We start from the raw sequence: 12,070 nt of genomic DNA, 5'->3' as shown, positions 1-12,070 counted from the left end.
ATGAAGAACTTGAGAAATGGTGACTATACGGTGAAAGTAACAACTACTTTCTTCCTCTTTAAAACTGATCAGTTTAGTTCAGTTGCTCAGTCGTGTCCGAGTCTTTGTGACTGCATGGACCGCAGCACAGCAGGCTTCCCTGTCCATCACCAACTCCCAGAGCTTGCTCAAACTCACGTCCATAGAGTCGGCGATGCCATCCAACCATCTCATCCTCTGTCGTCTCCTTCTCCTCCTGCCTTCAATCTTTCCCAGCATCAGGGTCTTTTCCAATGAGTCAGTTCTTTGCATCGGGTGGCCAAAGTGTTGGAGTTTCAGTTTCAGGATCAGTCCTTCCAATGAATAATCAGGACTGATTTCCTTTAGAACTGACAGGTTTAAAACTGACTGTAAAACTGGTTTAAAACTGATACAGTGGATTAAAGCAAAAATTATAATACTGTCTTAAGACATTTAATACATTTAGACATGTTACATTCTTAAGACAACTGTAACAGAGACACTGCTGTTGGGGGGGGGTGGATAAATGGATCTACATGGTGGCAAGGTTTTCACATTTTACATTGCGTTGTTTGTTGCTGTTGTTCAGTCACTAACTTTTGTCCAACTTGCTGCGACCCCATAGACTGTAGCATGCCAGGCTTCTCTGTCCTTCACTATCTCCCAGAGTTTGCTCAAATTCATGTCCATTGAGTCTGTGATGCTCTCTAACCATCTCATCCTATACCACCCCCTTCTCCTTTTGCCTTCAATCTTTCCCAGCATTAGGGTCTTTTCCAATGAGTCACCTCTTTGCCATCTGTGTCCAAAATATTGGAGCTTCTGCTTCAGCAAATGACACAGTAATAATTCCAAGTAGCCTACAAAAAGTTAAGGGTGAAAATGGCAATCCCTAAACCAACCTCTAAAAAAAAAAAAATAAATAGTATAGTTAAAAGAGGCCAATAAGTACTACAAAATGGAATCCCAGAAAACATGCAAATAACCCAAAAGAAGACAGAGAGGAACAGACGAATAAAACACAGAGAATAAAAGAAAGTAAATAATAAAATAGTAGATTTGAATCTAATTATACTGATCAGTTCAGTTCAGTTGCTCAGTCGTGTCCGACTCTTCGCAACCCCATGAATCGCAGCACGCCAGGCCTCCCTGTCCATCACCAACTCCCAGAGTCCACCCAAACTCACGTCCATTGAGTTGGTGATGCCATCCAGCCATCTTATCCTCTGTTGTCCCCTTCTCCTCCTGCCCCCAATCCCTCCCAGCATCAGAGTCTTTTCTAATGAGTCAACTCTTCGCATGAGGTGGCCAAAGTAATGGAGTTTCAGCTTTAGCATCAGTCCTTCCAAAGAACACCCAGGACTGATCTCCTTTAGAATGGACTGGTTGGATCTCCTTGCAGTCCAAGGGACTCTCAAGAGTCTTCTCCAACACCACAGTTCAAAAGCATCAATTCTTCGGCGCTCAGCTTTCTTCATAGTCCAACTCTCACATCCATACATGACCACTGGAAAAACCATAGCCTTGACTAGACGGATCTTTGTTGGCAAAGTGATGTCTCTGCTTTTTAATGTGCTATCTAGGTTGGTCATAACTTTCCTTCCAAGGAGTAAGCATCTTTTAATTTCATGGCTGCAGTCACCATCTGCAGTGATTTTGGAGCCCCCCAAAATAAAGTCTGACACTGTTTCCCCATCTATTTGCCATGAAGTGATGGGACCAGATGCCATGATCTTTGTTTTCTGAATGTTGAGCTTTAAGCCAACTTTTTCACTCTCCACTTTCACTTTCATCAAGAGGCTTTTTAGTTCCTCTTTACTTTCTGCCATAGGGGTGGTGTCATCTGCATATCTGAGGTTATTGATATTTATCCCAGCAATCTTGATTCCAGCTTGTGCTTCCTCCAGCCCAGCGTTTCTCATGACGTACTCTGCATGTAAGTTAAATAAGCAGGGTGACAATATACAGCCTTGATGTACTTCTTTTCCTATGTGGAACCAGTCTGTTGTTCCATGCCCAGTTCTAACTGTTGCTTCCTGACCTGCATACAGATTTCTCAAGAAGCAGGTCAGGTGGTCTGGTATTCCCATGTCTTTCAGAATTTTCCACAGTTCATTGTGATCCACACGGTCAAAGGCTTTGGCATAGTCAATAAAGCGGAAGTAGGTATTTTTCTGGAACTCTCTTTCTTTTTCCATGATCCAGTGGATGTTTAATGCAATTATACTGATAACTGCATTAAATGTGAATGGACTAGATACTCCATTTAGAAGGCAGAGATTTCCAGACTGTTTAGAAAAGCAAGGCCCAACTGTTGATATATGCTCAACACAAAAGACATCAACTTCAACTCCCAGATAGGTTGAAAGTAAGTGGATAAGAAAAGATAAAGCATGCAAAGAATAAGCATAAGAAAAATGAGGTGGCTATTTTAAAATGTGATAAAAACAGATTAAGACAAAGATTATCACCAGAGGAAAAATGGAACCCTTTTAAAGAAAAAAGGTCACTGCATCAGGATGATACAACAATCATCAATATGTAGGCAACTGACAGCTTCAAAATATATGTAGCTAAACTTGACAGAATTAAGGGGGATATGGACAATGCTACAATCATAGAAGAGTTTAACATCTCAGCAACTGGTAGAGCTAACAAACACCTTAAAAATAGATGATCAGTCCTCTATAGAACATAATGGAAAAGAGTATGAAAAAGAATATATATGTATGTATAACTGAATCACTGTGGTGTACACTAGAAACTAGCACAACATCGTAAATCAGCTAAACTTTCAACTAAAAAAAGGAAAGAGGGGGAATTCCCTGGCCGCCCACTGGTTAGAACTCAGCACTTTCACTGATGTGGCCCAGGTTCAATCCCTGGTTGGGGCACTAAGATCCCCCAAGCTACACGGGCGTGACCCCCTTTAAAAAAATGGGGGAAAAAATAGACCTTCAGAACAACCACCTTGACCTAGGTGGCATTTACAGAACATTATACCCAATTATGGCAAATAGATACTCTTCTCAACTGTACCCTGTATGTTCTCCAACAAAGACCATAAAACGAGTCTCAATAAATCAAAAAGGACTGAAAACACACAAAATATATTCTCTAACAACAATAAATCTAGTTAGAAACCAATATTATAAAACACCTGGAGGGGGGCAGTACTTTGAAATGAAACAACACCCTTTAAGTAATCCACGGTTCAACAGAGCATTCACAAGGGAAATTGAAAAATATCTCAAACTGAATGACAAGGAAGATACAACATATCAAAATGTGTGGAATGCACCTAAAGCAGTGCCTGAAGAGAAATGCGTAGGTTTTTTATAAAAATAACTTTATACCTGTGGTGGAAAAAATAAATTAAAAAAAAAAAAAAAAACTTTATTTATTTTTGGCTGTGCTGGGACTCCGCTGCTCGTGGGCTTTCCTCTAGCTGTGGCAAACGGGGAGTATTCTCTACTTGTGGCGTGCAGGCTTCTCATTGTGGAGGCTTCTCTTGCTGTGGAGCCCAAGCTCCAGGCGCTCGGACTCAGCAGTTACGGTTCCTGGGCTCTAGGGCACAGCTTCAATAGTTGCAGTGCACAGGCTCAGCTGCCTCGCAGCATGTGGGATCTTTCCAGACCAGGGATCAAACCCATGTCTCCTGCAGTGGCTAGGTGGATTATTTACCACTGAGCCACCAGGGAAGCCCAGAAATACATAGCATTAAACAATTACATTAGAAAAAGAAGATCCAAGATCAATGACCTAAGGTTGGATCTTAAGAAGTTAGAAACAGAAGGCCAAAGTAGGGAGAAGGAAATCATGAGCAGAAATCAGTGAGACAGAGAACAAACAGGAGAGGAAAGTAACACAGCCAATAGCTGGCTTGTGGAAAAGATGAATCAAATCGATCCACACGGAGGTGAGAACACAGACCACCAACATCAGGAATGAAAGGGGGCCCTCACAACCGGTCGCAGAGACAGAAACGCTCCGGGTTAATCCCTGCCTTCAAGGAGCTCTGGGGCTAGGGCGGCAGACCAGTAGGTCCACGGACAAGTGAAAAACCAAGGCGTGGGTAAAATGAGGGCAGAGGCGCAGCCTAGAGCGCAGGAAAGCTACATGTGGCCCTCACTTAGACGCAAAATCCTCATTCCATCACAAAGTCTCTTCTCTGCGTTTTAAGTCCTCGCTGACACCAATTTACACCAGGCTGTTGGGCCTAATGTACAAAACACAGGGCTTACTGCTTGCTGAGGGGTGGGGAGCACACTCAGCGCGGCAGCCTGTGCGTCTGGATTTCTCCTGCCACGGCGGGGACCCCCTGGGGCAGGCTGATGCCAGTGTCGCCATCTGCACTGGGCACTCAGGCAGCAGGGCAAACCTGTGGGCGCGTGTGGCGCTCTGTTTCGTCTTTGTTGGGGGATGCAGTGGCCAAGCAGAGAACCCACCCAGTGGGCCGGAGCTGAAGTAAAGGGGCACCGAAAGGGATGGAGGGGTGACAGCTGTTCAGGACACAGAACACCCTGATGTGGGCTCACCAGACTGCTGGACGTGATACCCGGCTTCACAGGGCAAGCCTCCACAGGGGCCAGCAGAGATGGTCACGTGCCATCCAGGAAGGAGGCTGGGCCTTCTCGCCAGCTCCCAGGGAATGGCCCAGCCTCCGACGGCTCTCACTTGCCAGGCTTAGCAAGCTCAGTCTGAGAGAGGGAGGCCCTGATTTGGTCCATGCGGGTGGGAAGGGCTGCCTTCATACAAAGAGCCCGCAGACGGGCAGCACCGGGACAGCAGCCCTCCTGAGGGCACTCACCTTTGACGGTAAGGAAGGGTTCTTTGTGAACGGGTCTGAGGTAAACGGGTCGCTCTTTGTCTGCTTCTTAAAGAAGTCATCAGGGGTGGAGCCACGGAATGGGTCGCTTTCTTTGAAAGGATCCCCACCGAATGGATCTGGAAGGTGTTTTGGAAAGAGAAGAAAAAAACTGTCCCATGAATAAACGCTATGCTTAGTGAGAAAACTCCCATTTAAAAAAAAAAAAACCACAACTGACTGACACCACTTATGTGAAATTCTAGAAAATGGAAAAACCATAGTGGCAGAAAGCCAGTTAGTGGCTGCCAGAGATCTGGTGGCACAGGGCTGGAGGAGCAGGAGGGGGCCTTTAGGGACAATGCAGACAGTTGCTCTCTCATCTGGCTACACACAGGTTGAAACGCATCCGATTCTACACTCAAAATGGGCGAGTTCTGTGGCGTGTTCATTACACCTCTCAACAAAATCAGTAGGAACAAACAATGTGCGAAAGTCCAGAAGGACAGAAAGCAGACTGGCTGCTGCCAGGGGCTGAGTGGGGGGCACTGGCAGACGCGGTCTCCTTTCAGGGTGACGGAGACGTTCTGGAACTACATGGAGGTGGTAAGTGCACAGCACGGCGAACTGACCACAGGCCAGTGGCATGTGCACTTTAAGACGGTTAACCTGTACTATGCACATTTGTTAGGCTTGTGTTACACGAATCCTACCTCAAGAGAAACAGATAAACAGCAAGGGAAAAGGAAATAAACAGGCAGCACGATGCCAACACCGCCATGCCCAGAGTGTGTTCACGTGGGGCACGGGCCTGGCGACCAGGAGGGGAGCCCCCACCACCCAGAAGAAACAAAACACTGGCCTTTCTTTCTTTTCTCTATGATGTGTACCAATTTTTTTTTAAGTATTTAAAAAAAAACCTTCCGTTTATTTTTGGCTGTGCTAGGTCTCTGCTGCCGCTCGGGCTTTTCTCTAGCTGCAGGGAGTGGGGGCTGCCCTCTGGCTGTGGTGCCAGGCTTCTCACTGCGGGGGCTTCTCTTGTTGCAGAGCACAGGCTCTGGGGCACGTGGGTTCAGAAGCTGTGGTGCACAGGGCTAGCTGCTCCCAGGCGTGTGGGGTCCTCCCGAGGCAGTGACTGAACCTGTGTCTCCTGCATCGGCAGGTGGATTCTTTACCACTGAGCCACCGGGGAAGCCCAAGATGCTGGGCTTTGGTGCAAAGTGATGCTGTCCTTCCCTGCTCACTGCACCGCCACCCCAAGTATATGCGGGCAGAAGTGCCACTGAGCGTGGGCACCACACAGGACACCTTGATGGTGGCACAGCGGGCACAGCAGGCACAAGCGACCGGGAGTCTGCACAGTCGTCAAGCACCAGGGGCTGGCGTTCTGGCTCTCGTTCTCATTGTGCTGTGCGACCAGCAGGAAGGGGCACCAGACAGAAAGGGAGGCACAACGGAGCTTCCTTCAGAAGCTCGCCTAGCACAGGAGGCGGCAAGGTGTTTCTCCATTTCCCTCAAGCTGAACTAGGAATGGGAATACTCTTCTTTTTAAGTTTTTATTGGAGGAGGGCACAGCAACCCATTCCGGTATGCTTACCTGGGAAATTCTACGGACAGAGGAGCCTGGTGGGCTATAGTCCATGGGGTCATGACGAGTCAGACACAACTCAGCCACTCAACAACAACAACAAAATAATTGCTTTCCAATGTTGTGTTGGTTTCTGGTGTAGAGCAAAATAAATCAGATCTATCTACACATATATTGCCTCTGTTTTGGATTTCCTTCCCATTTAGGTCATCACAGAGCACGGAGCAGAGTTCCCTGTGCTATACAGTAGGTTCTCGTTAGTTATCTAGGAATGGGAATATTCTGAGGACCAGCTCACAGAACATTTCTTTTAACTAATGAAGGTTTTTTTTTTTTTTTTTTTTACCTGTTGAAGCCGTCTGTTGCTCGGCAAAGGGGTCACTCTGGAATGGGTCACCTGGATTAGAGAAGAGAGAACCATTCAGCTCTGTGGTAGAAATGACCTGGGCAGAGCAAAGTGGGAAAGCAAGGGTGGCCAGTGGCTGAGGGAGTTCATCACAGCAAAGATGATGAAGATGAAGCAGAAAGAACTCGGGCTGCTCAACGTGGGCCCAACGTGGGGAAACACAGGACCAGCCTGAATTCACTCTCTTTCTATGCCCTGCTCATGGCTCACCCCTCCCCTCCCCATCACCCACCCCCTGGGGTTCCAAGAACCTGAGCCCCCAGAGCGGCCCCCTCCTCAGCCTCCTGGGACACCTGAGCCTCAGCAGCTGCCCGAGTCATCTCTCAGAACTCGGGTGCTTCTACTCCAAGTCTCTAACTGGAAAGGCACTCCCACTGCCCTCTCCCTGCCCTGGCATTTTTCTCAGGAAAATACAGATAGCCTTCTTGGAAATAGTTTTGCTCTGCAAAAAAAAAAAAAAGAAAACTTAGGAAATCTTGTTTTTAGAATTCTTAAGTTATTCTTGACTCGTGTGTGGCTCTGGGTGAACTCGCTGTGGGAAGGCCTTAGAGCCTGTGCATGTGGGGATCTGCTGTTTACTAGGGGCTCCATAATCACTGCTACGCCTACTTATCTTAGTCCTGCAAGGTGGATGCAGTCTCAGGGCCAAGCCAGTTACCCGTGAACGTGGGCGTGTCACAGTGAGCTTGGAGCTCTTCCCTCCCCCATGCAACACCACAGCTCTTCAATCACCCAGGGGAACTGAGAGATTCAAGAGGCCAGTTAGGCTCCAAGAATTTCTTTCCTCCCCCCACGTCAGAGGGTGCCACCAGTCACGAGACAACCCAGAGGGGCACAAAACAAACAGCCTTGCAGTGACAAAGTGGGCGCCAAATGAGGTACCTTTGAAGGGATCGGCTCCTTTAAATGGGTCTGATTTGAAGGGGTCTTCTGCTTGAAAGGGATCCGGATGCAATTCTTGGGCGTTGTTGCTAAATAACAAGGCTTTATTTTTGAAAGGATCGTCCTGTAATTTTGCGAAGAGACAGGACAGGGATTTCATTATTTCAGATTTAAAGCCAAGCACAGAATTTTATACCTAACTGGTGTATTTTCCCTCTTAAGTGATGTGACCCTGATGAGAGTAGTTTTTATAAAAAAAAAAAAACAACAAAGAAGGCGGATTTTAGTTAATAACGTCAACAACAGTCCATTCGTTGTGATAAATGTACAAGACATTAATAACAGGGTAAGCTGGCTGTGGGTTATACAGGAACCCTCTGCACTATCTTTGCAACTTTTCCTTAAGTCTTCTAAAATGAAAGTCTATTTAAAAATCGTTCGGTGGAAGCAACCCAGGCATCCAGTGATGAATGAATGAATAGGCAAAGTGTGGCATGTCCATACGATGGGGTGTCACTCAGCCTTTAGAAGAAAGGAAATTCTGACACCCACAACACGGATGAAGCCTGAAGGCATCAGGCTAAGAGAAAGAAGCCAGTCACCGGAAGACAAACACTGTGGGATTCTACTTCCACGAAGTCCCTAGAGCCATCAGATTCAGAGACACAGAAAGCAGAACAGCAGGCGGTCAGGAGGATGGGGAGCAGTGCTTAATGGTATGAAGAAATTCTAGAGCTTGGCTGTACAACATGAACACAGTTAACGCGACTGAACTGTATAATGAAAGATGGCTATGATGGTAAACTTTACGTTATGTGTCTTTTACCATAATTAAAAATATTTTTTAATATATCACTGTGTCAGAAAAAAAGTCCTATTTTTGGAAATGTCAGAAAAAAAATGTAACAAGTCCCTCCAACGACTGCAGCTCAAAGCCTCCTGGTTCAAAGGTGCACCTCCCTCAAGCAGCTTTTCAGAGAGCGTGTGCCTATGTGCGCATTTTTAAAAATGCCTGTTTCCACACCAAGAGGCACGATGGCTATTTACATCCAGAGAGGAAGTGCGTGCTTATACAGTTAGAACTACTAGAGCATACACAGCACTTTGCATTTTTTCTTTAAAAAGTGCTTATTTGTAGAAACAAACAGCATATTTAAATCAGCGGTGCATGGGGGGGACTTGCTTTTGAAGAGCAAGTTTTTATAGTGGAAAAATTACCTGAAAGGGGTTGGGGACGGACCTCACAATATATGCGGGAAAACAGTGCACTTGGTTTAGAAATACTGAGATATTTTGGTTCAGAAAGACACACCCTCAGTGAAAACACAAAGGTTTCACTATGACATTAAAAAGCACAACATCCTCCTCGAATCTGGCAAATGTGTCAGCATCCTTGGGGCTGGCGAATTCAGCCATTATTCCCACTGACCGAGACCAGGTGATGAGAGAGCCGGGGCTTCCATGAAAACGCAGGGCAGTGACGTCAGAGGTGCCCACGGGAGGGTCCTGACTAGGCTGGGTGACTCCAGGGAGCGGAATGTGTCTCAGAGGTACCAGGGCAACAGAAGCCCCAGGCTCCCGAGGAATGGACCAAACACCCCTGCCCTCTGACGGACATGGAACGGTTTTCCTTACCTGAGAAAGATTACCTAGGGCCTCCAACCACAGGGCTTCCCGAGGTGGATAAGCCAAGCCAGGTCTTGGGCAATTGAGTGCCGATGTCCCCAAGCGCGGCGCCCATGTCTGCGACACACAGACTCAGTAAGGATGCTGTGGTGCCAACTACCATGAGATGCCCATGCCAGCAAGCACCCAGTGGGGGTCTGAAACAGACCAACATGCTGGAGGAGTCCTAACCTACGGAAGCCAGGCGGCCAGCAGGGAAAATCAACACCCTGCAGCCCTGGGGAAAGGAACATGTTTGTTCCAGAAGAAGAAACAGAGATGGTGAGCGACCTGAATAAAGTAGTGAACTGAGAACGACAACTTGGAAAACTAAATAGAATGGAAGCTTCTATTTGGTTTTTAATTAGCAGTGACGTACCACTGCTAATTGGTACTTTTTTTTTTAATGTTTTCAATTGCCACTTGGAAGACTTGACAAGTAACAGTGGACGATGGCAGAGAAGACACTGATTGCTGGGTGCTCCGGCTGCAGTCCCCCTAACTGAAAGGCAGGTCTGCCATCTCTCTCTCAGGAGCGACTGCTTGGCCTGAGGTAGTAGCCGCTCCCTCCCCTTCAAAGGAGAAGCCTAAGACGACCCCGGCAGGATTCACGTGGTTAGGGTAACCATTTACCATTTACGGATTCCATTTCAGGTTCAGAGCAGAAAGCTAGATTTGCCCTGGCACAAAGACGCCATCAACTCCACCATCTGCTGACCACCTACTGAGAAGCACGGAGCCATCCGCCCACCTGGGAGATGCAAGTGTTGTGGCCAAGCTCGCGGCAGAGAGCGAGCATCGTGAACAAGGAGCTCCCTGACCAGTCTTAAGTTCTGCACGTCTCAGGAAACAGACGTGACAACTCCGAAAGGGCATCAAGGTGGCATTCTGCGACGCTCCTCGCCTTTAGACAGGGGCTGGGCGGTGGTGTGCTGGTGCAATCAACACTCTCAAGAGAATAAAAGCTCTGCCTGATAGCCACTGCCAATTCCCATGGTGCCACTACCCCACTGTGGCTGATGTCCAGTTACCAAAGGTGGAGCTTAGGTTTACAAAATTGCTATTCAATCATCGGCTCTGAAGTGTCAGTAAAAGCGGCTCCAGTAGGCCAGGGGCTGAATGTGACAGGCCAGCCCGGCCTCCGTGATGAGTCTGTGGTGAAGCTGAATTCTGCTCCTCTCTAGCAGACAGGCTGGCTGAGCACCGACTCCAAGGATGAGAAGCCAGTACCCTTATCAGCAGATGAGACACAGGAATAAACACGGCTTTCAGATCCCTGCCATCTTGGACAAAGTCAAGTCACGTGGGCCTAACAGAAACCCAGTGACTTCAGTAAAACTGTCCAGACTTAGAACGCTCTAGACACACCTCTTTGGTTACACTGGTTCTCAGGAAATTAAGCCCCTTACTTTCATCCCCTCCGAAGAGAACTAAGAGACCTCCCTCTCCTTGGGAACAGTCTTGAAATGTCCAGGAGTGAACAAAAGCCCTCTTCACAGTGTTTATTAAGAAATGGAAACAAACCAAAAAGTGAGTGCTTTAAAGATTGTATTTGTGCAACAAGATATAGTTTTTCTTCCAAACAGTGGTTGTGGGTTTCTATGTAACACATGTGACGTCAACGTTTCAAGATGATTGACCATCATGTAAACATCTGTAATGAGATGAATAAAAATAAAGGCAAAAAAATCTGGGGGGATGCCGGCAGGGGTGGGGAGAAGCCCCATTTTCCAAATGACACGTCCCTGCCAACTTCTTATCCAAGGAAACCCATCTTATCAAAGCCTGCGCGACAGAATTTAAGAGTGAGCTGTCCCGTGAACTAAGACGGAACGGGCAAGCCAAGAGCTGTGAGGGTACCTGGACAGACGGCACAAGGAAGAGCAAGGCTATGAGGCTGGAACACACGCTGAGGCAGACAGACGGTCAAGCAGGAAATTCCGCCTCAGGCGGTGCATGAAAGAGGACCGTTCACAGTCTATTCAGAGGATGAAGCTGCCTAAACCGGCCCTGGAGCGGATACGGAAATCCCTCGTTTTGCCACTTCCAAGTGGAGAGGAATGTGTGAAGGGCAGAGGGAGGAGGTGAGGGCCAGAGATGGGAGACAGATGAGAACACCAAGAGCATCTTCTCAGCGCTCTGGAGAATTAGGCATAAGCTTTCCCGTAAATCCTAGGGACAGAGCACTTGGCCACTGAGAAAAGAGACATGTCGAGAAAGGCCCAGAGTCTCACATAAAGAGAGAGAGAGAGGCTGAACAGTTACGAGGAGGGGAAGGACTCCACAAAGCGAACAAGGCCAAGAGCAGGAGCCTGGAAGAGAGAGACGGCAGTGCAGGGCGTGCGGCCAAAGGCTTTGGGGCAGCGCACAAGGAAACTAGAGACCAGCTGTGTCCCCCTGGCTCCCGCAGCAGCACAGAGACGCCCTCATTAGTCCGAGTGAGCCAGAAACCGCACACGCCAGGACTCAGGGCCACGGCAGTGAACTCCAGCCACAACAGGGGACTAAGTAACACTGTCTGGAAGCCAGCAGCCCCCCACCAGGACCACCAGGGTCCTGCGGTGTGAACCCAAGTGCTGACATTTCAAATGTGACCAACATTTCAGGAGACAGGCCAATTCGTGGGTGATGCAGCAACACCCCGGGAGGGCTGATTGCCAATCCTATTGCTCTTTATCTCCACCTGTGATTCTTCAAGATGCTCCTTGTAGAAACATGGACA

General features: G+C 47.7%; 1 protein-coding gene across 10 annotated transcripts in view; it reads right to left on the bottom strand.

Annotated features, from left to right (window-relative positions):
• The window catches only part of EPS15L1 (epidermal growth factor receptor pathway substrate 15 like 1), a 105,213-nt gene that overhangs the window by 30,060 nt on the left and 63,083 nt on the right, over positions 1-12,070 (bottom strand). For all 10 annotated transcript variants that reach the window (XM_070792600.1, XM_070792604.1, XM_070792599.1 and 7 more), the window contains 3 exons: positions 7,684-7,807; positions 6,742-6,792; positions 4,811-4,947 (listed from right to left, as the gene is read on the bottom strand). In XM_070792600.1, the coding sequence (XP_070648701.1) occupies positions 4,811-4,947; positions 6,742-6,792; positions 7,684-7,807 (312 nt within the window). The remainder of the gene's footprint in view (positions 1-4,810; positions 4,948-6,741; positions 6,793-7,683; positions 7,808-12,070) is intronic.

This window comes from Bos indicus, chromosome 7, assembly GCF_029378745.1.
Source record: "Bos indicus isolate NIAB-ARS_2022 breed Sahiwal x Tharparkar chromosome 7, NIAB-ARS_B.indTharparkar_mat_pri_1.0, whole genome shotgun sequence".
Taxonomy (NCBI): Eukaryota; Metazoa; Chordata; class Mammalia; order Artiodactyla; family Bovidae; genus Bos; species Bos indicus.
Note: the sequence above shows the minus strand (reverse complement) of the source record. Positions and strands in the feature narration are given on the sequence as shown.